The sequence below is a fragment of the Rhinichthys klamathensis genome, unplaced genomic scaffold, assembly GCF_029890125.1.
Source record: "Rhinichthys klamathensis goyatoka isolate OS25496 unplaced genomic scaffold, OSU_Roscu_1.1 h1tg000442l_1, whole genome shotgun sequence".
In the NCBI taxonomy this organism is placed as follows: Eukaryota; Metazoa; Chordata; class Actinopteri; order Cypriniformes; family Leuciscidae; genus Rhinichthys; species Rhinichthys klamathensis.
The window spans coordinates 586014-612761 of NW_026606938.1; the positions used below are offsets into that span (position 1 = coordinate 586014).

Consider the following 26748-nt stretch of genomic DNA (forward strand, 5'->3'; position numbering starts at 1 on the left):
AATGTGTGCTTAATGACCTGTATCTTTTTTCCTGGGTAATAAATTAAAAAGGTGCAACAGCTTTTTTTATTTTTTTTTTTATTTTTTTGTAGGCAAGGCTTACAAAGGCTATGTATCTGCAAAAATGTTTACTTTTAAAAATAAACATATACCGTGAGAAATATTCACTGGAGTAAAACAAGTGGATTCAGTTTCTGCTTGTTTGTTGTTTTGTCTTCTCCGCAAGAGATTTCTTAAAGGAGTGGCAGTGTAGGAAACCCATAAAAGAGGTGGAGAGAGGGATCTGTATGTGTAGCACATTGTGAGATAACTGAGGTCTCATTATTGCTCTGTGCACTCAGCACTGTCAGACCCTGTGTAAGCTGATCTGGGTGGTGGGCAGTGGACAAGCTCAGAGAAACTATGTTAGCAATGTGCTCATTGTAAGGAAAGATTATCTGGCTTACAACTCCTAGAGAAGCAAATAGAACAATGCATTGCCAATACAGCAGGCATTAAAAGAAAGCATTAAATCCCATTTTCTTTACACAAAACAGATCAATAAATATAATAAATTACTGTACATTCCACCAGAATTCAGCATTTTCCACTTCAACATAGTTCCCTTTAAATTTTTACATTTATGGAGTAATATATCATCATAAATAAAGACACTTTGCAATTCATTAACATAATTTATCTCAAAATGTGGGCACTGGACCTGATGTTTAAATGTATTAGACCTTTAATAAATAACTTTTTGATTAATAAAAGTATCATGGCTATATGACTATTTCATTAAAGTGTTATCCCTTCTAGTTAACAGCTTTTATAGAGTTAATAAAGTGCCTGCCAAGTAACAAAGCAGTAACTATAGTCCAGAGAGGTAGCATGTGTTAATCTAATTATGGCAGTACTATTTGTATCGTACAGAGTTTGACACAGGTCAGGTAGGTAATTGCATTGAGTCACTGAGAACTTTAATCCAACTTGAGATATCTTCACTGAGACGTGAGGGTGAGGAGGAACAGTGGGACTATCACCTGCACAAATCAAAGACATAACAGGAGAATAGCATATATCCAACTAAATAACTAAATCCAACAAGTGATAGAACAAGACAAGAGAATAGAAATGGAACAGCTGTTTATTTCATTCAAACTGCATTTACTCTATTCATACACCCAGAGTAAGTCGAATTGTTTCCTGTTTCTAGGTGTTTCATGGTGTGGGTTGGGCTGTATTCTATTACTGTGTAAAGTCTTAATACACTATGTTAGGCTGGTATCTTGTATCTCTGGATAGCAGACATTAATTTTACAGAGTAATCTGATGCTAGAAAAAGAGCTTTGGCTGAATGCTGAGCAGTGCTAGCGCTGTAGTTCAGAATCATTAATTCCAAATTCTCCAGGGCAATATCTAGCTAAACCCAAAATACTGGATGCTATCTACAACATTTTCTATTCAGACATAAACTTACCTATTTAGCAGTGAGTTCCTTCTTCATGCAGGCTTTAAAGGATGTGAATCTCTCTTCACCTTTATATCCCTGAGTATAACATGAAGAGAAAATATTTATCATCAACACATTGGTTTTATGTCATCAACATTACAAATCAACATTATTAATGAAATGAATTGTACTAGTCAATGAGTGAATTGGCAATACATGGCCACTAGATGTCAGCAAAATTGCACCAACAAAAAACAACAACTTTTCTTTAGTTGAAATACAAGGCAACAATATTGGATTTGTATATTCAAAAGTTTGGGGTCAGTAAGATTTTTTTTTATGTTTTTTTAAAAACATCATCTTATGGCCACCAAGGCTGCATTCTTTTGATAAAAATACAGTAAAACAGAAATATTGTGAAATATTGTTACACTTTCAAATAACTGTTTTCTATTTTACTATATTTTAAAATGTAATTTATTCATGTGTTGTCAAAGCTGAATTTCCAGCATCATTACTCCAGTCTTCAGTGTCAAATGACCCTTCAGAAATAATTATATTTGCAGAAGATTGGCATTTATTTCAAATGGATTTTTTTAACAATGCAAACATATTTACTGTCACTTTCGAGTAATTTAACGCATCCTTGCCAAATAAAAGTATTCATTTCTTTTTTTAATTTTGACCCCAAACTTTTGAATGGAAGTGTAATAATACTAACAGTGAAACTAATATAGCAACAGTACAGTGATAATGACTAATCTGAATTTGAAGCTAAAATTGTGCTTACATTTCACAGGGATATATATCCTGTCACAAGCAAGGTGACTGACAGCTGATTTGCATAATAAAACAAAGTAAAAAATAAATGCAATACAATTTTTTGGGAAACAGAGTTTCCGAGCATATTTACCCAAGAAGAGCCACGATGCAGCCGATCTTTCATTATCCCAATGAACTCCTTGTAGCTTAGATGGTCATCATGGTCCACATCAAAGATCTTGAAAATAGTGTTCACAAGGTGTCTTGACAGCTTCAGGCCAGTGGCCACATAGACCGCACGGGCAAACTCATCTGTGAGCCGAGAGCCAAACATCATTAGCCACAGACTTTGAGGAGTAACTGGATTAAATGAGCATGTTTACCTTGTCCAATTGGCCGATTTGCGTAGTTGTACATTTGCATTGCAATGGCAAAATCCTCTAAGTTGTTGAGGAACTGAAAGAATGACCTAAACTCTTCAAAAGTGATGCCCTAAAAGAAAAGATCAGTGTTAAATCAGTGACTTACAGATGGAATCGTCAATGTTCCTTTAAACAGAAAGCTTTGGGCAATAGAAAGAGATCATTAAGTCAGAGTCTTTATAATAGGATAGAACTTGTGCAGCGAGCTAGTACATAAAATGATGAATTTCAAAAGATAGTCTCAGAATAACTCTCCCTAAACAAGGCAAGGCATTACGCCTCACTTTCTCAAAAACGAGGGCACCTTAAGTGTTTGTGGGAACTTGGAGAGCGATAACAGATCCCAAGAGCCAAGACAGAAAATAGCAAAGTCAAACAATCCCAGCGCACATCTCTCCTGCTCCCGCACCCGATATACACAACTGGAGCTGTCAACACCTTTAGATTGTTTGGTTAAAGGAGAGGTCGGGTAGCTTGTCAACTCTTCTAAAGAAGATTAACCTGATACTTGCATGCATAAAAACAAAAGGGGATGTGTCCAAAATATCGCACCGCTAGCAGATTCCCCAAACAGCGGTCCTTTTGATTTCCACTCATCCATTTCCAGGCACTAGACCCACGTCTTTTTATGAAGCCGCTCTTGCAACCAACAACAACTGTTTTACAAATGATCTAATGACTAATATGTGACGCTTAGGTGGTTTTACAAGTTAAGCTGTTTTGCAATATCTCTTAACTTAAGAATAAGAACCACTTGTATATCAATGGCCATCCACCAACAGCCTCCTCGAGCAACTGAAAAGACTCTAACCTTTTAATGTGAGGGTCAATGTGCAAAAAGGGAAACAAAAGAAAAAAAAGGCACTAACATCGTTCAGATTATAAATATCCTCCTCTCTCCACATCTGTGGTGGTATTTGTTTTGCAATGCAATGATTTGAATAGACTCATTTATAATACATGAAAACATGATAAAGGGGTAGAAATATTAGAATACCTCCAATTGTGTTTCTGTACTTCCCAAGCTAACAGGGAATGTTCTCAGAACTTTGGTTAACGTTCAACCAAGGATCAAGGTGAACAAACATTCTTGCAGAAATGTTAATAGAATGCTCGTTCAAAGTTATCTGGGCTTTTAATAACTTGCTCAAAAATGCTGTTTCAATCATGACAACTCTCGGAATAGTTTTTACATGTTATTGAATATGGCAGTGTTAATGTATATGGTCTTGGTGGCCAAGATCTGCTACACTGCTTCTGTTGATTATTGTTGCTGCTGCTTAAGAGCATGTATGGACTTGCTGCTGCCAATAGATACACAGACACGCTGCTGTGAGCATGTAAGTTATGCAGCTGCTGCATGACAAGACATACATAAATCATATTGCAGATCTCGGCAGGTGGAGCTGGGGGAGGTGGAAGGTTTCAGAGTTAAGCCCCGTACACACCGGGACGAATATCGGCGCGCGTTATTCGTCAGCGTTTTTTTCAACGCGTTTTTTGTGTTCACACCCAAGCGATTTTCGCTGACGATGAGCCGAGTGAACATGCAAATTCATTCCCTGACATTAGATGGCGCTTAATGTAAAACAGAAATAGTCCTATTGTGTAGTCGCTGTCGCGTTTGTCATAAAGTTCTTTATGTTCCGACACCAACGAGACCAGCAGCTCTACATTCATCTTGCCTTGCATCTTCCTCGTCTTATTTCTTCCCGGCAGTGTAGACGCTACTTGGCGTATATCTTCTTCGCCGTTACGTATGTGTGCTCGCTGCTCGGCAAGACCGTTTTGTGTTTGAGCGCCCCCAAGTTGTGTTTTACTGTAACTTCAGAAGCTCCAGACACGTGAGCAAAAGCGCCAATCTCATTGGTCGGATAGTTTTTGACGCGGCGCGTTAAACCAAAAAAACGAACCCGAGGCGTTTTTCTTTTAAAAAAAACGCTTTTACGCGTGCCTTTTTCCGTGTCGGTGTGCACACTCACATTGGCGCCCTTTGTTTTGTCATGAGGCGTTAAACGTCGGCGAATATCGCGCGCGAAATTCGTCCCGGTTTGAACAGGCCTTTAATCTAATAGCGTGCTGCAGGACCAGCTTACAGCAAACACTGAACCAGACTATTTGAATGTTGAGCAAGTAATCTCTTTGGCTGCAGGATCAGCAGAGGCCAAACAGCTTGTGCCATGCGGTAATGATGTGACTGCAGTAATTTACTAACTACTTGAAAGTTCAGATGATGTTGATACAATGATCAAATTAAAAATTCCCTTGTTTTCCTTAACATTCACATAACCCCCCAAAAAATGTAACATTCAAAATAGTGGATGTTTTGAACTTTCAGAAATAAAGTTTTCATAACTTAAAGGGAACATCAGCTAAATGTTTTTCGAAAAAAGAAAGTGTTTGGCAAATGCAAATTAGCATAAAATGCAAATTAGCATAAAATCAATCTGAATCTGGTATTGTGGTGCTTGTTTGGAAAGGCTCCTGATTCTCCTGAGTGGTGTGTGTGTGTGTGTGTGTGTGTGTGTGTGTGTGTGTGTGTGTGTGTGTGTGTGTGTGTGTGTGTGTCTCTAGCAAGTACTACCTTTTCATCGGGTATGCTTTGACGCACATTCTCAAGGTAGCCTGTAATGTTCTCCACTGTAGTGTAGCGCAGCAGGATACTAGCAAAGTCTTCCTCACTGATGGTGGTCATTCCCTTGGAAAAGCTGAGGAACTCAATCTCAAGGACTTCTGTCTGCAGGTTGTCCATGAATCTGCCGACAGGACGTGAGTGACACAGAGACAATGTTAAGAGGAGACGCCATCACTCACTCAGTAGGACACTAGACAAAGTGACTGGACCATCCTAACATGTTTTGATAAGAATACAGCATCCTTAGTGATTCATTTTAATTCCCCTTCAATGGTCATGTATTATAACATGGCCCCATGTTTTTTGCCTTTTGATTATTTCATACATATAACAGAAAATGGTAACACTTTACAATAAGGTTAATTTATTAAAAATTAGTTAATGTATTAACTAACATGAAACTAACAATGATCAATACATTTGTTACAGTGTTTATTAATCTTTGTTAATGTTAGTTAATGCAAACCCAGCTGTTCATTGTTTGTTCATGTTAGTTCACAGTGCATTAACTAATGTTAACAAGATTTTAATAAAGTATTAGTAAATGTTGAAATTAAAATTAACAAACATTAACAAATGCTGAAGAAGTATTGTTCATTCTTAGTTCATGTTAACTAATGTAGTTAACTAATGAACCTTATTGTAAAGTGTTACCCAGAAAATTAATTTAGGATCATGATAGAGTTAAATCTTCACTTCAAGATCATGGTCATCAAATCTGTCTCTCACCTGTAGAAGTCATCAAAGTTAAGTTCACTTTTGCCCTTTCTTCCAAAGAAATGAACTAGCAGAGTTGTGTCGGTGACATTTTCTGCTGCGTGCTGTGAAAGCAAATTATGAAAACACATTATTCAGCTGTAAGAAACTGAACAAGAGAGCAAAATTTGTTTGAATAAGTGTACACCAAAATAGCGTGATGAGGAAGTGCATCCATAAACATATAACAACATAAGAAAATAACACAGACACAAACACAAATAAATGTAAAATGTACATTTAATTGGCATATAAATGATTGATTAAAAGCAAATGATTCATTTACATCAAATTCGATTATGCTTATATGCCACAGTCGGCCGCTGCCGCTCCTTTACTCATACAGGTCACTTTATTGGACGAATTAAAATTGTGGGGTAACGCAGTGCTGTTTTACTTGGTCAAAACAATCATATTAAAAATACATTTGAGTGTGTTGAAAGTTGTTATAACGTTACTCTGTGCCTTCGCTCGGTGTGAGACACTTGTGCACTGCAGTAAGCTGCAACGAATATCATATTATAATGATAAAAGCTGGATGACTTGTGCTGCTAAATGGCATGCAATTCATTTTTAAATATTGTATGGTGGAGAAAATGCTTTATAACCAATCACACTGACACATCATGAAGCACCCGACATCATCCCATGCAACGCAAACAACAGGTTGCTCATGCAGAAAGCTGCATACCAGATATACCTCAATGTTCTTTTGCAGCAATGTACGTATCTTTACAAAAACAAGAGGCATACTGTATCTGATGGTATTTTTGAAACTTCTAACTATCATAATATACTAGATGTACATCTCAATATCCGATCTTGGTAAATGACTAAAAACAATGTCAAATCCCTTTACTAAGCACCATCATTGAATGACAATCATTTTAATGAGATGCATGAATAAGGCCAAACATGATGTATACTTATATGGCTCAGTTACAATTATATAAATCTTAAGAACTTAAAAAATTAGACATTAATATTTAACTGTAACAACATGAAGTGTACTGACATTAATGAATCAAAATGACAATAAACAAAAAGAAAAAACAACAACAAAACAAACAACGGGAAGAACCTCACATGGGATGGCGGACAGGGATTGGTCAAGGGAATTATGGGATTCGAACGAGAAAGCAAGTGAGCTCGATGATACTTGTACCTCCATCAGATCTGAAAAGAGAACTATTCTCGCACCAAGCCTTAGAACATCCCAGAAACTTCTGGGTTCAGACTGAGGCTGCTCTTTTTTAAGTACCTGCATATTAAAGGTGAAAATATTAAAGGCTTAACAATAATCGCCAAAAATTCAGACAATGCAGTGAAAGACTAATACACATGCAAAACCATCTGAAGTAATGCAACGCAATGTTAAGGAAATGTTAAGCAGCACAAAAAAAAATTTATTTCAACAGTGATAGTAATAAGAACCATTATTAATAATTGAGTTCCAATAATAAGTGATAATAGTTGAGCAGCAAATCAGCATATTAGAATAATCTCTGTGAAACTGAAGACTGGAGTTATGATGCTGAAAATTCAGATTTGCCATCAATGGAATAATTAAAATATATTTTAAAAAAAGAAAACAGTTCCGTTAAATTGTAATATTTTTTCACAACATTCCTGTTTTCACAATATTCAAAATAAAACTGTATTTTAAATGAAATAAATGCAGCCTTGGTGGGCATAAGAGACTTCTTTCAAAAGCATAAAAAAAAATATTCCAACGTGACATTGGTGCTTCAGTCATTTTATAGTGCATTCTGATAACTGTTTGATTTACTGAATTAAACAAGTTATGTCCTTGCAGTGGATTGTGACCAGTACTTTTAAAAAAAATCAATACTATAGTTTATTGTGGTTAAAACTTTGACTGCACTGAGCTTAAAAAGCTCCACATCTCTCTTGTTTGGTGTGGAAACGATTTCAGCTGTAACTCTTTAGTGGCACAAAACTTCATGGTCAAGCCATCACAAGAAGTAACCCAAACCCAAATACCACTCTTCAAGTAACTGTAAAAATAAAACATGGGGGTCCAGGGAGAGCTGCCATTCTTCAGGTGAGGGCCTTTTAACGTGATTCTGTGAGACCAAAAAAGCTCCTGACAGTAGACAAGCAACATAAATCATCTGTCGTAGTCTCTGGATGATTTTTTCTGCTTTCTAGACAATAGAGCTGCATTTCAGACTGCGTCTGACTGAGCCCCATTAGCCCCATTGTCCCTCTTCTCTGGAGGTGAGCCACGCGTGAGGGTCACTCTGTTACGCCCTATCCAAACATTTCAGTATAATATTGCTCCCTGACTGTCTGAAAGAAGCCACTGAATGTGGATGTAACCCTTCTGGTTTATAGAGCACTATATAGGGTGTAGCTGCATAAACATTAGTGGTTAGGACGGACATGCACAGTTGTTGTTGACCATGACTGTACAAGTTCAATCAAGCACCAACCACATTAACCGCCATGCTAAGAACACACGTCAAAGTCATGCTCATAAGGATTCTTTAGTATACAGTATACATACATTGCTGCTGACAGATCCTTGATATCCATACAGTTCCACACTCTCACACAGCCAAGATAATGATAGCGTGCAAAACAGGATAAGATCAAATCAAATCACCATTCAGCATTTGTCATATTTCACTAAGGATTGTGAAAGACAATGAACTCTCAAAGCGTTTTCAAAACACAATCTGTAACAATCAGCATTTCCCCAGCATGAGAGATAAGAAAGTTATTGTTGTTTTGTACTATGCAGAAAAATGTTCATGTGCATTCGTTCAAATGAACATTATGCATGAATCATTCATCTCTCAATTTTAAATGCGATTAAAAACATGCAACAATAAAATCTCAGAGTAAATGAAATCAATGGCTATTCATGGAATTCTATTCCAACATAGATTCTATACTAATTCTTCTGAAATGTCTTCCATAAAACACAAGAAATGTATAGCAAATGATCGATAGATAGAGCAGATAATTTATAACAATTTATTGCTATATTACTCATTATTAATTATTAATTAGTAAATATTCAATCAAAGCAAATGCAATAAAAGTAAATGGTGGCAATGGCTGCCAAGCAATTTCGGTCTCTTCCCCAAACAAATCAATCAGAAATCTTGACATTTAATACACATCGGCCTGGTTTCACAAACAAGCCAGGATTAGACTTGTTAGATTAGATTAGTTCAATTAGGACTCTATAAGATATTTCAGTGCAAGTTGCTTAAAGTTACAACAGCTCAAACATGCATTTTAGTCTGGGACTAAGCCTTGTCTGTGAATCTGGGGGATGGACTGGATTGGAAGAGAGCAGTGTGAACATTCTTCAAAACTTCTCCTTTGGTGTTACACAGATAAGAAAGAACTATGGGTTTGGTACAGAATTTTTATTTTTGGGTGAACTATTTATCACTTTCAAATAAACTGCACATCGATTCAAGATATGGCAAGTACCAAGTGGCAACAGAATATGCTCATGCGACGGAGGACTGTAAAATTGAAAAAAGAAAGACTGTTTTTCTTACCAGTTGAGATGAACTGTCAGGATCTCCTCCTCGCTCTTTTTTCTTTTCCTTTTTCTTGCGGAATATGTCCTCTAACTAAATGTAAAAAAAAAAAGCAGAACTTTATCTTTACGCATGCTGACATTCAAATTAATAAAAAACAACAACAAAAACAACCATACCACCATGAATTCTCTCCTATCCACCATTTTATTGCCATCTGCATCAAACATGTTGAAAGCTATTTTAAAACCTGCATGTGGCTCTAGAAGACAAAAGAAAGACATAATATGAGGGGAATCAATACATCCTCGTGCATCTATACTTTTTGTGCTAAACAAGCGTGGAGAATTACCTAAAGACAAACTTACTTGTCAAAATGCAAAGCAGAAACAGATACTCTGTGTATGCGATGACACCTGAAAAACAGTACATAAACATCTCCCTTTAAGCTTGTGTTCCAACATCCCAGAACCTGCCTTCAAAATATATTTTACTATCAAATGTCATTTTAAACTAGATGTCCTTTCTTCTTTTACATTGATAAGATCTAAGAGGATCCTGTTCTTTACTCTTGTTTGGTGTGCTCCTTGCACAAACAGAGACGTTAAAACGTAAAGTAACAAGGCTGGACACAAACCCAAACAAAATTAGACCAGGCCACTGGCTCCTGAGTTCCCCTCTGTTTATTTTCCTAGGTGTAAAACATTCTCAAGTGATCTGTAACTGATTGCAGATGCCTGATGTGGGTTTGTTTTCCTTTTTGAGGTCTGTTAGTCCTTTGTTGTGTGAGAGGAGAAGAAAGGAAGAGCAACTGTCAGGTCTCTGTCGGGGAGACTTGAGGAGAATTGTTCCTGCCACTGAAAGCATTCCCAAGCTTTTGTTTAAGGAGATGATAGTGACTTGGACACAGATAGTTCAGAAGGGCTTCTTTGAGTGCTGTGGGAAAAGGACTTTGGAATGTTTAAGGAAAAGGATAAAGAAAGGTGTGTGTAAAACATAATAGAGAAGATACATTTTCACAGGCCACCCTGATCCTTGATGTATCTGGTTGATTGATTCAACACCAGTTTATATTTGTATTTAACTAAGCCTGGGAATTTAATGTGTTCATTTAATATAATTAATTATATAAAAATAATATATTCATTTAATAACTTATTTATAATGAGCAGCAAACCGGAATATTAGAATGATTTCTGAAGGATCATGGAGTAATGATGCTGAAAATTCAGCTTTGCATTACAGGAATATTACATTTTAAAATACATATTTAAATATATTAAAATTATATTCAATTATATATTCAATTAAATTAACCCTTAGTGACCATAAGATAAAAAAAATTAAAAATCCTAAACGGTATCTTTTTTTTAAATGGTAGTACACATATATGGGGCTGTGAATTTATTATTATAATTGTTGACAAAAATAAAATAATATAATATATTAATGGTATTCTTTATAGTTTTTCGTTCTGTATTATACAATTATTTAAAAACTAAATTATATTACTTATTTTTATAGATACATTTTATTGTATCTATAATTTTTGAACTTCAATTATAAAATAATATGATTGCATTTAATCGTGACCCTAGACTTGTAAGTCAATGCCATTGAGCAATTAAAGCCAGAACTACAAATTTATGTAATGTTTATTCAAGAGCTGTCCATTAATCGTTAAAAGATCAAGATCTCGGTTCAAACACTCATGCAATCTTATTCCTAAATGACAATGATCCGCATGTCTAATAAACCTATTCAGAACGATTCAGATCTGCGTCGGCACTGCCGCTGATCTAGAGAAACCGGATGACATGTATAGGTATTTCTGTTTCAAATATTCATATTATCACAGAAGTACTGGGATAAAAGTATATTGTTCGGATATAAGAGGATATCACTTTTTGAAAGTAACATGGCACTTCAAATAACATTACGCCAGTAGGTGTCGACAAAAGATCCCGCCCTCCTTGCTCACACAGAGGCAGCTATGCAGCGGATCCCGTCCTGTTTCGCAAAAACTGCTCAGATCTTCGGCCTTGAAGTCAGCTTGAAGAAGACTGAAGTTCTGCATCAGCCCGCAACACAAAAAGAGTACCATCCACCAAGCACCTCCATCGAACAAACAGAACTGAAGGCTGTCCACCATTTCAGCAACTTGGGGTGCCGGGTGCGTGATCTCGTCTGATGACAAGATCGACAAAGAAGTTGACAACAGGCTGGCCAAGGCAAACAGTGCATTCAGCAGACTATACGGACGGTTCTGGAACAACCACAACCTCAAAAAAGACACAAAGTTTAGTGTATACAAAGCTGTTGTGCTTACCACTCTCCTGTATGGTGCAGAGTCCTGGGTCACGTACCGTCATCACCTGAGACTCCTCGAGCGTTTCCATCAGCGCTGCCTCTGCACAATCCTCAACATTCATTGGAGTGACTTCGTCGCCAAAACTGAAGTCCTCGAGTCAGCGGAGGTCACTAGCATCGAGGCCATGCTCCTCAAGGTACAACTTCGCTGGGCAGGGCACGTCTCCAGGATGGAGAACCACCGCCTAAGATCGTGCTGTACGGCGAACTGTCCTCTGGCTACCGCAACATCGGGGCACCACAAAAAAGGGGTACAAAGACTCCCTGAAGAAGTCCCTCACTGCTTGCTGCATCGATCACCGTCAGTGGGCAACACAAGCAGCTGATCGCGACTCCTGGCGGCCCACAGTCCATCAGGCCACCTCCCTCTTTGAAGATACCCGCAGGGCCAGTATGGAGGACATAAGGAGAAGAAGGAAGAACCGTGTCCCCTCAGCACCCATCCTGGACCAGACCTTTACCTGCAGTCGTTGTGGCAGGACCTGCCTGTCCCGCATAGGCCTCGTCAGCCACCAGCGTGCCTGTAGAAGACGTGGATGTCCTTCCTAAATCTTTGTTCGCAAAGCCAAGCCATGATTCATTCCAGAGATTCGGTCAAAAAACGCTGATTCTTCCAGTAATGAAACAATTGAGTCATTGAATAATTCATTCAACCCGATTTTTAAAAAGTAATCATTCAGATTAATTATAATTAATAACATTTTAAACAGACTGCATGATTAAACATTTTATCCGAACCTCTAGTAAATTACATGTTATTTTCTTTAGCTGTCTGTTCGTGGGAGAATCGTGCGGCAGAATCGTGGGAGAATAGTGATCTCTGTTTTAAAAAACAAAAAATTTGATTCACAATTTATCCAGAATCTTGCAGCTCTAGTCTATTTAGTGCTTTACTTATCTGCTACAACGTCTTTGGATTATCTTCATTCGGGGGCTTTACACAGCAATTCAACATATGTGTGATTCATATCATGCAATTAATTCACTTATGTTTTTCAATTGATTGCCCTATGTATATCTACACCATACAAAACTGAGTCAAGACATCCGCGGCTGCTTGTGCATTTAGTCTTTTAGGATCCCCGGCAGGTTTCATTAGAGCCACACAGCTTCAGTCTTGCAGAAAGAAATCCAGCCCAAGAGCTCAAACAGTTGTCAGAACACAAAGAATTCCACAGAAACAATTGATATAGAGTGTCAGTGATGGAGATGTAATCCAACGCCATTCTTAGAATTCATACTGTCCAGAGTGATACAGGGCTGCCACTAGGACAAGTCTCAACGTTGCAAAGTTCAAACAGCTCTTTTCATTTCTGAAGTAAGGCTTTGTTCACAGATCAAGCCTATCTTCTTTTTTCTTTTTTTTTAACCTAAGTGCAGCTTTAACATTTAACAACCGGATTAAAAGCCCAAACCCAGGCACTGGCACTCAAGGAAAGCAATGGAATATCATGCACTGTGTGGAGTGTTTTAGTGTTTTAAGTGTAAGAAAAAACACTACAAGGAAAGTATTGTTAGCATCTGGGAAATCCCCACACATTAAAATATATTTGTCTCATAAATTAAAACTTTTTCTAAACCCTTATTTCTGTGTGAAAATATTTTAAAATGTTATTTATTCCTGATGCAAAGCTGAATTTTCAGCATCATTACTCTTGTCTTCAGTGTCACATGATCCTTCAGAAATCATTCTAATATGCTGATTTGCAGCTCAAAAAAACATTTCGTATTAATTGCTAAAGTTAAAACGGTGCTGCGTTATATTTTGTACTTTTTTTCATGATTCTGTTGATGGAATAGAAAGTTCAAAAGAAAAGGATTTAATTCAAATAGAAATATTTTGTAACATTATAAACGTATTTAGTCTATTTAGATTGATGTTTTGCTCAATTTAATGCATCCTTGATGAATACATTTCTTTTTTAATAAAGCAATAAGCCCCGCGAAGCCGTGTTTTACAGTGAATTTAGAACAGCTAAGGGGCGTTGTTAGGCACGACGTGGAGCGGAGTGTCATTTTTAGAATTCTTGCAATAATATAAATTATTGTTAATACGTATGTGAAGTACTATAAGCAAACATTGCTTTTTCTTAAATCAAGTCTAAAAACTAAGACCTCGGGGCTGGATAATTTGTGGATTAAGGTGAGTGCATGATTATTTTCTATTCAAAACAACATACCACATGTTATGCACTGGGAGTTATTTGTCACCTTCCTATCTGTGATTATCCCAGAGCAAAGTCACAGTAATGTCAGACTGATTGAGAGATAAGACCATTTACAGCCTGTGCACTCTCCTTCCGCATGAGGCCAAGTTTCAGGATCCCGATTGTTTCATAACACCATGTATGTGGGTGGTCTAAGCATCTGCACACTCTAACAACTGTATCCTAATTGTACCTATAATCACAATATCTGTTAATTAGAGATGTTTCGGCTTTATGCACATCATTCATAATTTGCCCATAATTAGCTCAGTATTTAGAATGCTAGCCACACAAGTGGAACTTTGAAAGCAGATCCTCTTTAAATCAAGTTGCCTGGAGGGATTTACTATTGTAAACAATGATCAAATGACAAAGCAAACAACACTGCATTATACAATGCAAATTGATATACGTATCATGATTATTAGGTCTCACCTCTTTCACGCTGGTTTCGGAACAGACGGGAGGATCCTTTCCAAACTGGCGGCGTATCTGACAGAATCTTGTCTAGATCCTTTCAAAAAAGCACATATACTCAGGATCATTCAGATTTTTTAAACTCAAGATAAATATTTATCAAACAAAAGAAAAACATGATCAAAACCTGTTTTGTGAGGGATCTCCAAAACCTCTTTTCTAAAAAATAAAAAAGAGAGATTTATAAGAATAAGTGGTATTGTCAAAACTATTTCTAAATACAAAAAATGGGTCAAAAGCATTACACTGTGTACAACAATTCTGTATGAATGACAAATTTGTACTTCAAAAAATATAAGTTCAAATCTGTTGCTGTCTTTTTGTAGAGTAGGCCTGCGTCGTTCAGGTTGAAAAGATACTGTTACAGTGAAGAAGACACTCTGAAATGTTTTGACTGGTTGAATCTGTTTCAACTTTCTCAGCAGTTTGACTATACCACACATGCCTACAATACAATTTCATGCATATAGAAATTAAAATTAAAATAACTTTTAAAAGAAAAAAATGTTGGTATAAAATCCAAACCACTGTATGGTTTAAATATGAACTGTAGCTTCTGTTTATATAATGCACTGAAAGTGTATTTTACAGCCACAGCATAAAGCCATAAATACCACTATTCGTTCCGTCATGCATATGCCATTAAAGATGGTGACGCAATGTTTGCCTGCCATATTAGAGTTCACATTTTATTCCTGTCTGCACATTCCAGGAAGTCCAAGTTTCAGATAGCAGCAAACATGACTGGTTGAAACTCAACCCCCATACAAGTATAGCTGGGTCGTGAAAATACAGCTATAGAGCATATCAACTCTACCATCTGGACCGATCTCAGTGCCGTCCCCGGTTATTATTAGAGATGAAAACTTAATGTCTTGGGTTTAGCAGAGATCCACTGTATCTGACACACACGTTTAAAAGTTGTCTATCTAGCTGCTTTCAGATTTTTGTTACAGAAATAGGTCATAAATGTGATGCTGGCGGAGAGAGATGACTATCTTCATGCAGGTGTTACGGCTACATGTGTTGATTTTATGCCTGCAGGGTTACTTGCTTGCTTTTAAGATGAAAAGGTTATACCTTACTAAGGCAAAGATCTGTAATAAAATGGATAGTTCACCCAAAATGCTGTCGTTATTTACTCGTGCTCAAGTCAAGCTGTAAGAAAAAATCCACAAAAGGAGAAATAAAAGAAGAAATTTTGAAGAATATGTAACTCATATTTGCTTTTGAGTCAGATTTTTTAATGAATCAGTTTGACATCTGTAAATGATTCATTCACAAATTGTTGGTTCATAGCCATCGCTACTTTTCTTTTATGATGCTTTTGCATTCTTTTGAAGCTTGAATGCTCCATTGAAGACAGGTTTGGAACAACATGATGGTGAGCAAATAATGAGAGAATTTTTACTTTTGGGTGAATTAATCCTTGAAAATAAGATTAAGTCAATAGGAGGACATCCTTAGTCTACAGTTACACAATCATATGTTGAGTTCATATATTCTGCTAAAGAAGATGAACTGTTTGTGTAACTCACTCTTTGGTTCGCTCATAGTGACAGACTCGATGAAGTCGAGGGGTGTCATGTAAAGCTGTCCATCATACTCCATTGAGCTGAAGAGCCTGAACCTGTGCTCATGGGCTGACATAAACACCTCTTCATCTTCAGCAGATACACTGGCCTATAATTAAACAAATACACATAAATACAAGATAAGACAAGTGTGACATTGAAGAAAGTCCTACCTATCTTTTTCCTTTCCTCCCTGTTTTTAATTTCACTACTGTTCCAGTACAAAAACATGGACACAAACATCCACAAGCAGATATATCACGGGCTAAACTCACTAGGACAGTGTTCTTCTCACTCTACGGTGGCCGGCGGCCAGGCCCACTGGGCACTGTGCAAACACCCTGGGAATGTGTGCCCTGCTACTTATTACCCCCATCATACGTCCACCCGGCTGCCAAGCTGCAGTGTCCGGTTACCTTAACCCTGGATTCCTGTGTCTCAATCCACAAGTCAAGGTTATGTCCAACCAAAGCAGATAAGGGTACAAAAACAAAAGGGAACATTGCAGAGAGATTCACACAACTATGGTTTAATGATCAATCTGATAACAATCTGATAAATGCTTTTCGACAACAGTCATACCAAGAATATGTGTTCCCCATTTGCTTTGTTAAACATAAAAAATAAATTAATATAACTAATTGTGATTAATCTCATATATTTATAGCTCTTTTTTAAGGAAAGAAACAATTATGTGTGTAATGTGTGCAAAAAAATATGGAAAAAGTCCTGTACAAATATGTATATTACAAAGAACTTTGAACTTGTTTCCTTCTTCTAATTTTTATGTAATGTCATAAAGTCATGCATTTGTGTGGATGACATTGACACTTGTAGCTGAATATAGTTTGTTTTTCATTGGTTGTTTTTCTGTCTAAAAGTGTCTTTAATAATAGTAATTGAAAAAAATCACACCAAGCACAACATGAGTCTAAGAAACATATTGTGGTTTCGGAAACACTGATCTAATTCGCTGTACAACAAATCTGGCTGAAAGACAAATGCAAAATAAGATTTTGACAGGAGAAAAGGTTGATGGTTGAATTTGCATGCCTAGTAAAATGACCCTTTCGGAGCCTAAGTCAGTAGCCTAACTAAGCATGCAAAACACATCCATAAAAATCTCCAATATGTCCAAACGTTAGCTATCTATAAAGTTCCAATATTTCTGGTATAAGTAGTTTCATAGAATCATAGTGCATCATCACCTGACTAATGAACTGAGACACTGAATTCAGCACCTCTCTGGTGGAGAGCGACTGTTTTGATGACACATGAAATCCACCGATTTTAAGTGTTTAGGAATAACAAAAACCGAGATGCTATAGTAATATACCATGTAAACACCCCAAACGTAAACACTGCACAATGTACTAAAATGTAGATATAGCTTACCTGCTCTTTTGCAGCCACTGCTGGGAGCGGAGAAATCAATGCGCGGAGACTCGCTGCGTGTCCCCGATACGGACTCGAAATGTGCTGGTAGTAAACAACAGCGAATCCACCGAGAGTGATACAAACCCCTGTCCCTACGTATCTCAGAGCTGTTCTTTCCCTCAACGATTGTCTGCTGTTAAAATAAAGGTTTAACCCGTTTGTTAAGCTGGTGAACTTGTTTCGAAGAGCCAGAACCCGACGTACGGCGGCCATCATGACTGCGTCACCGGCGAGGGGAGAGGAGAGGAGACTGCGCTCACTCATCGCGAGATACGACCTCCTACATCACATCGTGCAGAAACACATTAGCAGCTGTATTTGCAGTCATTTATCCTTTCCATTCGGGTCATGGTTAGAATTCATAGTTAAAGCCCTCAGATCTCAAAATGTTATGTTTTAAAATAGCGTTTTGAGAAGACGCCATCAAAAAGTGGTTATTTCTTTCATTTCATCGTCGCTAAAATACTGTAAGAGTTGTATATTTGATCTTCAACTTCTGTAATTAAGTGTTTTTTTGTGACCGTGTTTCTCAAACTTTGATATAATAGGCAAATTCCCACATTTACCTACACAAAAATTAATTAACGTAGAATCTAACATTAAAAAAACTAAATTGTAGCTACAAATTAATGTCAAGTCATATTAACCTGTTTAACAAAACAATTATGGCCTTTCAACAACAAATATGGCCTTTTTTAACAAAAAAAGTTGCTGCCTTAAATTTTAAGTACAATCAGCTTGGATGTTTAAGTTATCTCTACTTCAATTAAACTGACTTAAAAATGATTTGATTCTTGTAAAACTTATTTAAAATATTTGAAAATTGCTTTACTTATTTTGACGAGTAAAAGCAATGCAAAAACATATGTTGTCAACTTAATATATAACATAATATTTAACCTAAAACAAACCCTATATTATAATCGTGACAACTGCTGCTTTCCTCCTGCTTGTGGGGTAGCCTACATTTGGTGCCCACAATGTATGCAAAACCTGGCCCTCACAAACACAGGCATAAACGAAAACACAGACAACTGGGATTGTGCGCAAAAACTCAAGGCTGGACCAACCCGATGTCCCGCCCACAGAAGCCCGAGCTCTGCACCTGCCCCGCGCGCGCAGCAGCCACTCACTGCGCAAAGCACTTCCCACAACAGCACATACCTGCTGCCTCAATACCTGCTGCACATTTATTCATGTCAGAAAGCACCACCGGCCACCATGTGGACGAGGCATGAGAGCAGAAATTAAAGGACTTGTCTGAAGTCAGTTATTTGCAGTTACTGTTTCTTCCCCACTGGATATGTCTGTATAATCCACTGGAGTCAAGTGATATTCCATATGCGCTCAGCATGGATCCACTACAAATGACGTGCTCGCATGGATATTATTCGTCGTAACGAATAGCTTTGGACGATTGCTTCACCGTATTCATCTAGATCAAGTTTCCCTGAGCGCTCTTGCTGGATTGGAGGTTTGTAACTGCAGCTATGGGAGAGATCGGGACGTTTTTACAGAGCCTGGAGGGTTTCGGACAGGTCGGATCACAGTTCTTTCTGCCACCTCTAGGAGAAAACCTCGGGCTGTTGAATGATCATTTAGTTCCAGCAGAGAGACTGTCACGGAGCACCTCCGCAGATTTAACGCACTTGAAAGGGATCCTGCGGAGAAGACAGTTGTACTGCAGGACTGGATTTCACCTTGAAATACTCCCGGATGGCAGTGTGCAAGGCACGAGAAAGGACCACAGTCGTTTCGGTAATTTCCCTATTCATTTCCAGCTTGTTAGATTTGTTTAAACAGAAACTGAATCACGGTATGAACTCAATAGCACTGTGACTGTACACTTTTAAAAATAGAGGTTCACCATTTTTTTTATAGTTCTTATTGAGCAACTTAAATAGAACATAGAACTTGTATATCTACGTTCTGGTCTCTGTTAAAGAACCCAAACATTCAATATCTTGAATATGAAGTACCTAAAGAGTAATAACAGAAGAAAAAAAATTAGTAGATCACTAGTAAATAACACTTCACAGCAAAAAGAAATGTATTATTATCAATTCAGTAATATATATATATATATATATATATATATATATATGCATGTATTTATATATTTACTTTATAATAACTATATAATAGTCTTTGAAGTATAGAGATGAATAATGCAGTTCACAATATGTGATGAGGGTTTAGACTTCAAAGAACATCTCCTGAACAATTGATTTATTCTTCTCCAGGTATTTTGGAATTCATAAGCCTTGCTGTTGGACTAATAAGCATCCGTGGAGTGGACAGTGGTCTCTACCTCGGCATGAACGACAAGGGAGAACTTTATGGCTCTGTAAGCAGACTTTTACCCAGTTTGGACTTTTTCAGATCTTGTCTTACCACCGAGAACAATTGTTGTTCTTATTAAAGCCCAGTAGATGTCATATATGGTTTATCATATTGACCACCTCTCTTTCGCTCCATGTTATGAGTTTTGAGGAAACTGCATGAATTAGTTCACCAACATGTTTTTTGTTTCTTATAGGAGAAACTCTCAGCAGAATGTGTCTTCCGTGAGCAGTTTGAGGAGAACTGGTACAACACATACTCTTCTAATCTCTATAAGCACGGGGAGAGAGGAGCACGGTATTTCGTGGCTCTCAACAAGGACGGCACGCCACGCGATGGGACAAAATCAAGGAGACATCAAAAGTTCACTCACTTTCTTCCAAGACCGGTGGACCCTGAAAAAGTTCCAGAACTTTACAAAGAGGTGCTTGGACACAGTTGAGACCACCTGTCACCGTTATCGGGTGAGAGAGATGCCCAGTTTCTTCTCTACGTGAGGAGGAGATGATAATGTTTGGCCACAGCATCCAAACATGAGATCTGCTCTGGAAATGCACTGGCCAGTACTGATGGTGAAGACAACAGTCTCGAAAGACTCCCAAAGTGTGAAAGTCAAGCTGCATTTGGTGTCTTTGTTGCTGACGAGTAGCATAACCATGAAAACCAAATCTGAGGGTTTTGGAGCTTTTAAACATGGTGCTGCTTTGCTCTGGAAATATTCAATATGGGTTAAGAAGGACTTGAAGGAACAATGCTTACGTGATGCTCAGAGATGACAGAACTGGGACAGTAGAGAACAGGAGATGCCATCTCACACGATGTTATTTATACAGTTCTTGATTCACATATTTATTGTATGTATTTATTTATTTGGAAATATAAATATATATTTTTACATCTAAAAGTAGATTTTTTTTTATATTATACCAAACAGTAGAAGGTGCTTTGAAATAGTGACAAAGCTGTTCTTTTTTATATGACGGACACTGTAAAACGTACTTATTATCACTGCTATGCTATTACGGAGGGCGAGAAAGTGATTTACTATTACAAATGTATGAAGAACGCCATGAGACTCTGTGATTTTATTAGATTTGTTTCAAGCACGATTTCCCAAGATGGCATGCTGCACAGTACATTTTACAGGCCATTAAATCAAGTATTATCATAAAAAAAAAGCTAGTTGTTTGATATAACTCAATTCTGAAATGATTATTATCTGGGAAACATTAAAGATCATTTCTAACTGTCATGGTAATCATAGATTCTGAAACTATGAATTAATGTGTGTACAAAAAAAAGGAAACAAACCAAAGCTGTCTTAAAGGTATAGTCCAAAAAAAAAATCTTTCATCATACTCACACTAATGTCGTTCCAAAATGGTATAAATGTCTTCCTTTTGTGGAACATAAAAAAAAAATATTTTCAAGAATGTCTGTGTTTTTTGCCCATACAATGGAAGTCAGGGGTCAACAATATATAGTTTGGTTATTAACATTCTTCAAAATACCTACTTTTGTGTTCTGCAGAAAAAAAAAAATCACACAGGTTTGGAACGACATGAGGGTGAGTAAATTATGACGATTTTTATTTTTGGCTGAACTATCCCTTTAGCCTAGACCCAGGGTTGTCCTGCACTCATCAGCATCAAAGTTCTTTTGCGAGACCTTCTCAGGTAACAGCTACACAATGACTGAATCTGAGTGAAATAAAAACTGACCTTTTCTTTTGGGTCAAACCCAAAGTTAGAGTAATCTCTGCTGATGCGATTCATGATGCCTACTAAACACATCAGGCAAAGCTATAAAGAGAAAATGTGTCTGCTGTGCGGACTGTAAGAATGAGATCATTGGTAAAAAAAAATAGAAAAACACTTATCAAATGCTATTTTAATTCATCATACATATAAACCACACAAGGTTTTGTGTTTTCTTTGACACATAGTACCAGCATTTTGACATGAATCCAAGCAAAACGCTCTGGGGAAAATGATATGAGATTTAGACACCACGGGCTAAACCTTCCTGAATGTTGTTTAACGGCTGAATGAGACATTTCCACAACAATGACTAAAGAGGCACATCTATACACAGTTTCTAAACGGATGAGAGGACATTTTATGTTGAAGCATGAAGATACGGTCTGTGATCTCAGTATCTCTGTGATGGTGAGCCAGGGTCTGTCTTAAGAGGGGAGTGTACTTGCAACATTTTACAATGTGGGATTTTCCCCATCTTAAAACTATGTGACTGGTAACAACAGATATATGAGAGTGAAGGTTGAGTCTGAGTATATGAGCTTCACTCCGTGAAGATAAACAACTGTGTAATTAAATCGCAAGTGCTCTGATTTCTATCATCATATATAGTTTGATTAATTCTGTAAAACATTTGTATGGTTTAACAAATAAAAAGGCAATGTTTCCCCAAGTTTCATGTCATCATTTTGTTTGTTTTGTGCAAATGTCACCATAGATATTAGGTCACCGCTTTAATGTAAGAGTTCGTGTCACAAAATACTCCCTGGCACACGAAGAACCAATGTATTTTTCCATCAGTCAGAGCTGAAATAGATGCCTCTGTCTGTTCTTCTAGCAGGTGGTCTGAAGCACTTTACAGGCAACACTTAAATCCTTCATCCATGCCCTCTCTCAGCCCTGCCTCATGCACTTAATGGATGCACCCTTATTTTCGTCACCTCAGACTGGCCTCAAAGAGCACTCAAAGAAACCCTATCAGATACGTGTGTGTGTGTGTGAGACAGGTGTGTAAGTGAGGGATCTGTCTCTGTGGCCCAATCAGACATTGCAGGTGTTCCCACAGCACTTGTCAGCATGTCCTGGGTCTCTGATCTTAAAGGCCCTGTGTTTGTCAGCTGCGAATAGGGGGCGGGAGTCCACACAACCCTGTAGAAATACAGCCTCGGTAGCTTTGTAGTCCCGTGTGGATTACAATAGTGCATAATTCATATCTTTACAGACTGGGGGAAGTAGCAAAGTCTCACCTGGTGTTTTAAGTTGTAGTCTCAGGGCAGATTTGTGTTTGCACAGATTTGTGTTTGTCTGACAATATCCTCAGCAACTGTTTATCTTGAGCTCCTTTGCATAAATTACCGCTTTAAAGCCAATGGACAACAATAAACGATCAGTCAAGATAAGTCAAGTCACCTTTATTTATATAGCGCTTTATACAATACAGATTGTTTCAAAGCAGCTTTAGTGATAAAAGGAATATGATGCATTTCGGCTGTACGTTCAGATCAGCTGAATAATACTGTACCATTCAAAATTTGGAATAATTATGCTCCGCAAGGCTGCATTTATTTGACTAAAAATACAGTAAAAACAGTAAAATTATGAATTATTATTACAATTTAAAAGAAAAGTTTTCCATTTAATATAATTTAAAATGTAATTTATTCCTTTAATGGCAAAGCTGAATTTTCAGCATCATTACTCCAGTCTTCAGTGTCACATGATCCTTCAGAAATCATTCTAATATGATGATTTGCTGCTCAAGAAACATTTCTTATTATCAACATTAAAACCAAGTTTTGCTGATCAATATGTTTGTGAGTAAGATTTAAAAAATACTTAATACTTTTATTCTGCAATAAATTGATCAAAAGTGACAGTAAAGACATGTATACAGTTACAAAAGATTTCTATTTCAAATAAATGCTGTTGTTTGAACTTTCCATTCATCAAAGAATCTGTAAATGTATCATGATCTCTAAACATTTTCAACACTGATAACCATTATTAATAATTGAGCACCAATAATAATCAATAATAATAAATGCAATGTTATATTGACATTTGGAATCTTAAAGGGACAGTTTACCACAAAAATCCTGTCACTCTACCTCCACTCTTTACTTCTTACTTCTCCAGTCTTTCCAAACCTGTATGACTTTCTTTCTTTTGGTGAATTATTTAATACAATGAGAGTGAATGATTACAGGGACTGTTAAAATGGTATATAAAAAAAGCAACATGAAAGTTTCATAAAAGTGGTCCATGTGATTCTAGCTCTCCTTATGTATTCACAAGATTTCACGAGACAAAAAATTGTTAAATTTGTAAATGAATGGTTCAAATCTTCAAAAGTAATATTTTATTGTCAGACCCTGAAAATAATAATAAATAAAACTATAAAAGGAAGAAATAACACTGAATCAACTATCTTCCTGAGGATTCTTCTTCAGTGTAGAGTAGGTGTAGAGAAGTTAATAATATCCTTTCACACCTTTTTGGCACGTCATCTTGCTTCATTTTTTGGTGTATGTCTTACCACTCTGCAAGTAGGCAATGAATGTGATGTTTTTATATTGACTTTTGACTTTCAAGCTGTCAACTAGTTAAACTGTTGTTCTGGTGTTTGCATTACTATGGAGACATCAGGAACGACTTGCACGATCCAACTAGTAGTTACGCATTTTAAAGCTCTTTTAAACACCTCTTATAACGTCGCACGTCTTTTTCTATCATGTATTTAGGAATGAGCAATTTATAAACAGGTCTTTAACAAACAGATAAACAATATGGCTATTTGAGAGTGTGAAAATGATCAGATTGTATTTTAACACTATGAGCAAAATGGCTCAGATCAGTGACATGAATATTATCATGACAATATTTTCACTCATCTCAAAAAAATGGTCATTTTGAGCATCTCTGCAGTCATGCGAGACCTCTGGCAGTAGACTTTACATCTTCTGAAGGCTCTTCCCCACCCCCAGACTTTTTACGGAGACCTTCTCACATCTGCTGAGCAAACTTTTCCAATTCTCCCAGAGGGGCCCAGATCTGGCCCTCTCCTTGGCCCATGTGTCCACATTATAAAGCCACAAATTAGCTCTTGACATTTGGGCACCATAATTGCTCCTCAAAAGCATGAGGCATCAATTAGGCTCCCAGCAGTGTGACAGCTTACCCCTATAGGACATGTCTGATCTGAGGACAGAAGCTGCTCACGGCCTGACTGGTCTGGACAAAGACACCCAGATCCATGTTCATATAAGCAAACTGCTGCACTGAGAAGAATCACATGATATTAACTGACTTAAAAAATTTGAGTGCGCGTTTCTCACCTTCATACGATAAAGTAGCCTGTGAACAGTTAATAAAATAACAATGTTCTATAATTTATTCACGTGCTATACAAATATATATTCATTTCCACATGAAGAAGGACTGGTCCGGGGTGTTGAAATGGCATCAGAGATGTCTTTGATTCTCCACAGCAGGCTTTTCCCACAAAGCTCCCTTAACCTAAAGGTCAAAACAAAGGTCAATTGGTTAATTTCCATACTTTCCACCCAAAACATTCTTAAAGCACTCCGAGTAATTCAATCAGCAGCTAGAACATGCAATAACATCCTTGAGTGAAATAGAAAATCATTAGTGTTTGTTTTACATGCTAAGACAAAAATGACAAAGTCACTATTTGAGGAGGTCACTGAAAAATTAGAGATGACAAGAATAAGAGACTAAAATCTGACTATAGTTTCTATTTATTGGTGAAAGCTTGTAAAGACGGTGTTGCGGAGTTTGAAAAGCCCACGAAAGGTATGTGCACTGTACACTCAATGCTAGCAAGTAAAAGTGGAAATGTGCATTGTTGGCCATAAGTGAGGCGGAAAATTGCTAACCCATTTGTCATTGTGCTCCTTGATGTAGAGGTCAATCAATGGATTCTTTCATGACAAGCCTGTAGAATTGAATGTTTTTCCATGGCCTCACCCCTTCACACCTGGACTGCCAGGTAAAATAACAAAACAAGAAGAGTGCAAAATAAAAGAGGGTTTAGCAGAGGACTGCCTTGTAGGCCAAGGAAAACTGATAGGTGAGAGGAATTTGTCATGCATCTAGGTACCTCTATGTTCAATTTGCAATGAATAGAGTGCATGGCAGAGGAAACCTTTGTGATTTTGTATAAGATTTCCATACCTTTTTCAGTACGTACTGTTAGCATGCATACATTATACTATGCCTACTACATAAATTATTTGGCCTTAAACCCCAAGGGTAATTTTCAAGAATTACTTGTACTTTGTTTGTGTGGTCGTCGTATAAACGCATTACATTGATGAGGATGTTAAGAGATTACTTTGTTTTCCTGGCTCAGCATTAATGCACTTCATTCATCATGTGTTTTGTGCCATACATTCCTGATTAACTTTTATTTGGTTCCTGCTAGAGTTCCTTTGCATTCAAGGGTGAGAACGGATTTCAGTTTACATGACAAATTGCTCGTTGTCTAAATGCAAATATATTTGATTCCCCTTAATAACCCCATCAGAACCTATTGACGTCTCTTGAGGAGAAATTATTTCCGCTTGTCAAGCACTTGTCTGGATTCCAGTTGCCTAAATCAATAGTCTCCTCCTTTATTGGGCCGGTGGTTGATTTAGTTGTTCAGTGAGAAATCAGTCACTCCTTCTAGCACTTATTCTATTCTAAGAAAAAAAAACAGGATTCCGTTTTTTCGTATTTTAAAGAATTTCAAAGGAAATAGTGTATCTATCCATCTATCTATCTATCTATCTATCTATCTATCTATCTATCTATCTATCTATCTATCTATCTATAACATTTTACAGATTTTGCTGCAAGAAAAATATGAATGATAACCATTTATGAGATAAAATTAGCGCAGCTTTAAGTCAATACGAGCTAATATTGGATTAGGATTAGTGATGACAGTGATTTTTATGGCTCAGTTCCATTTAATTAAACCAAAACACAAGATGTTATGTTGCTGCCTTTTCCGTCTACATCATCATCAGCTGTAGTGGCACCTGAATT

At 37.2% G+C, this 26748-nt stretch overlaps 2 protein-coding genes and 1 long non-coding RNA gene across 6 annotated transcripts; 1 reads left to right on the plus strand and 2 right to left on the minus strand.

Annotated features, from left to right (window-relative positions):
* Nucleotides 1-632: 632 nt before the first annotated feature.
* On the minus strand, nucleotides 633-17916 carry micu3b (mitochondrial calcium uptake family, member 3b). Of its 4 annotated transcripts, XM_056236261.1 has the most exons (15): nucleotides 17555-17916; nucleotides 16124-16268; nucleotides 14713-14744; nucleotides 14544-14622; nucleotides 9900-9947; nucleotides 9711-9793; nucleotides 9550-9624; nucleotides 8538-8579; nucleotides 7173-7268; nucleotides 5981-6072; nucleotides 5201-5372; nucleotides 2578-2686; nucleotides 2346-2506; nucleotides 1460-1528; nucleotides 633-1022 (listed from the first exon to the last, which is right to left on the minus strand). In XM_056236261.1, the coding sequence occupies exons 1-14, from the start codon at nucleotides 17858-17860 to the stop codon at nucleotides 1460-1462; spliced, it is 1509 nt and encodes a 502-aa protein (XP_056092236.1). In that variant the 5' UTR covers nucleotides 17861-17916; the 3' UTR covers nucleotides 633-1022. The 4 variants fall into 4 exon arrangements, with proteins under 4 accessions (XP_056092236.1, XP_056092237.1, XP_056092238.1 ...); XM_056236262.1 differs by lacking the exon at nucleotides 8538-8579 and having other exon boundaries at nucleotides 17555-17914; XM_056236263.1 differs by lacking the exon at nucleotides 7173-7268 and having other exon boundaries at nucleotides 17555-17913.
* An 824-nt stretch (nucleotides 17917-18740) lies between these two features.
* Nucleotides 18741-21189, plus strand: fgf20b (fibroblast growth factor 20b). The gene is made up of 3 exons (XM_056236254.1): nucleotides 18741-19354; nucleotides 19840-19943; nucleotides 20136-21189. The coding sequence occupies exons 1-3, from the start codon at nucleotides 19087-19089 to the stop codon at nucleotides 20379-20381; spliced, it is 618 nt and encodes a 205-aa protein (XP_056092229.1). The 5' UTR covers nucleotides 18741-19086; the 3' UTR covers nucleotides 20382-21189.
* Nucleotides 21190-25074: 3885 nt separating this feature from the next.
* Nucleotides 25075-26379, minus strand: LOC130071434 (uncharacterized). The gene is made up of 2 exons (XR_008804001.1): nucleotides 25593-26379; nucleotides 25075-25212 (listed from the first exon to the last, which is right to left on the minus strand). It is a non-coding gene; the product is annotated as an uncharacterized LOC130071434 (long non-coding RNA).
* Nucleotides 26380-26748: the final 369 nt, after the last annotated feature.

What these genes read in the sequence shown, in the direction of transcription:
- micu3b (XM_056236261.1), bottom strand. Translation starts at nt 17,860, where the DNA reads ATGAGTGAGCGCAGTCTCCTCTCCTCTCCCCTCGCCGGTGACGCAGTC. An exon ending in CCGAAACCAGCGTGAAAGAG is followed by an intron (nt 9,948 to 14,543) that starts GTGAGACCTAAT and finishes ACTGTTTTTCAG; the next exon opens with GTGTCATCGCATACACAGAG. An exon ending in AAGGATCTGTCAGCAGCAAT is followed by an intron (nt 7,269 to 8,537) that starts GTATGTATACTG and finishes TTTAATATGCAG; the next exon opens with GTACTTAAAAAAGAGCAGCC.
- fgf20b (XM_056236254.1), top strand. Translation starts at nt 19,087, where the DNA reads ATGGGAGAGATCGGGACGTTTTTACAGAGCCTGGAGGGTTTCGGACAG. An exon ending in AAAGGACCACAGTCGTTTCG is followed by an intron (nt 19,355 to 19,839) that starts GTAATTTCCCTA and finishes ATTCTTCTCCAG; the next exon opens with GTATTTTGGAATTCATAAGC. An exon ending in AGGGAGAACTTTATGGCTCT is followed by an intron (nt 19,944 to 20,135) that starts GTAAGCAGACTT and finishes TGTTTCTTATAG; the next exon opens with GAGAAACTCTCAGCAGAATG.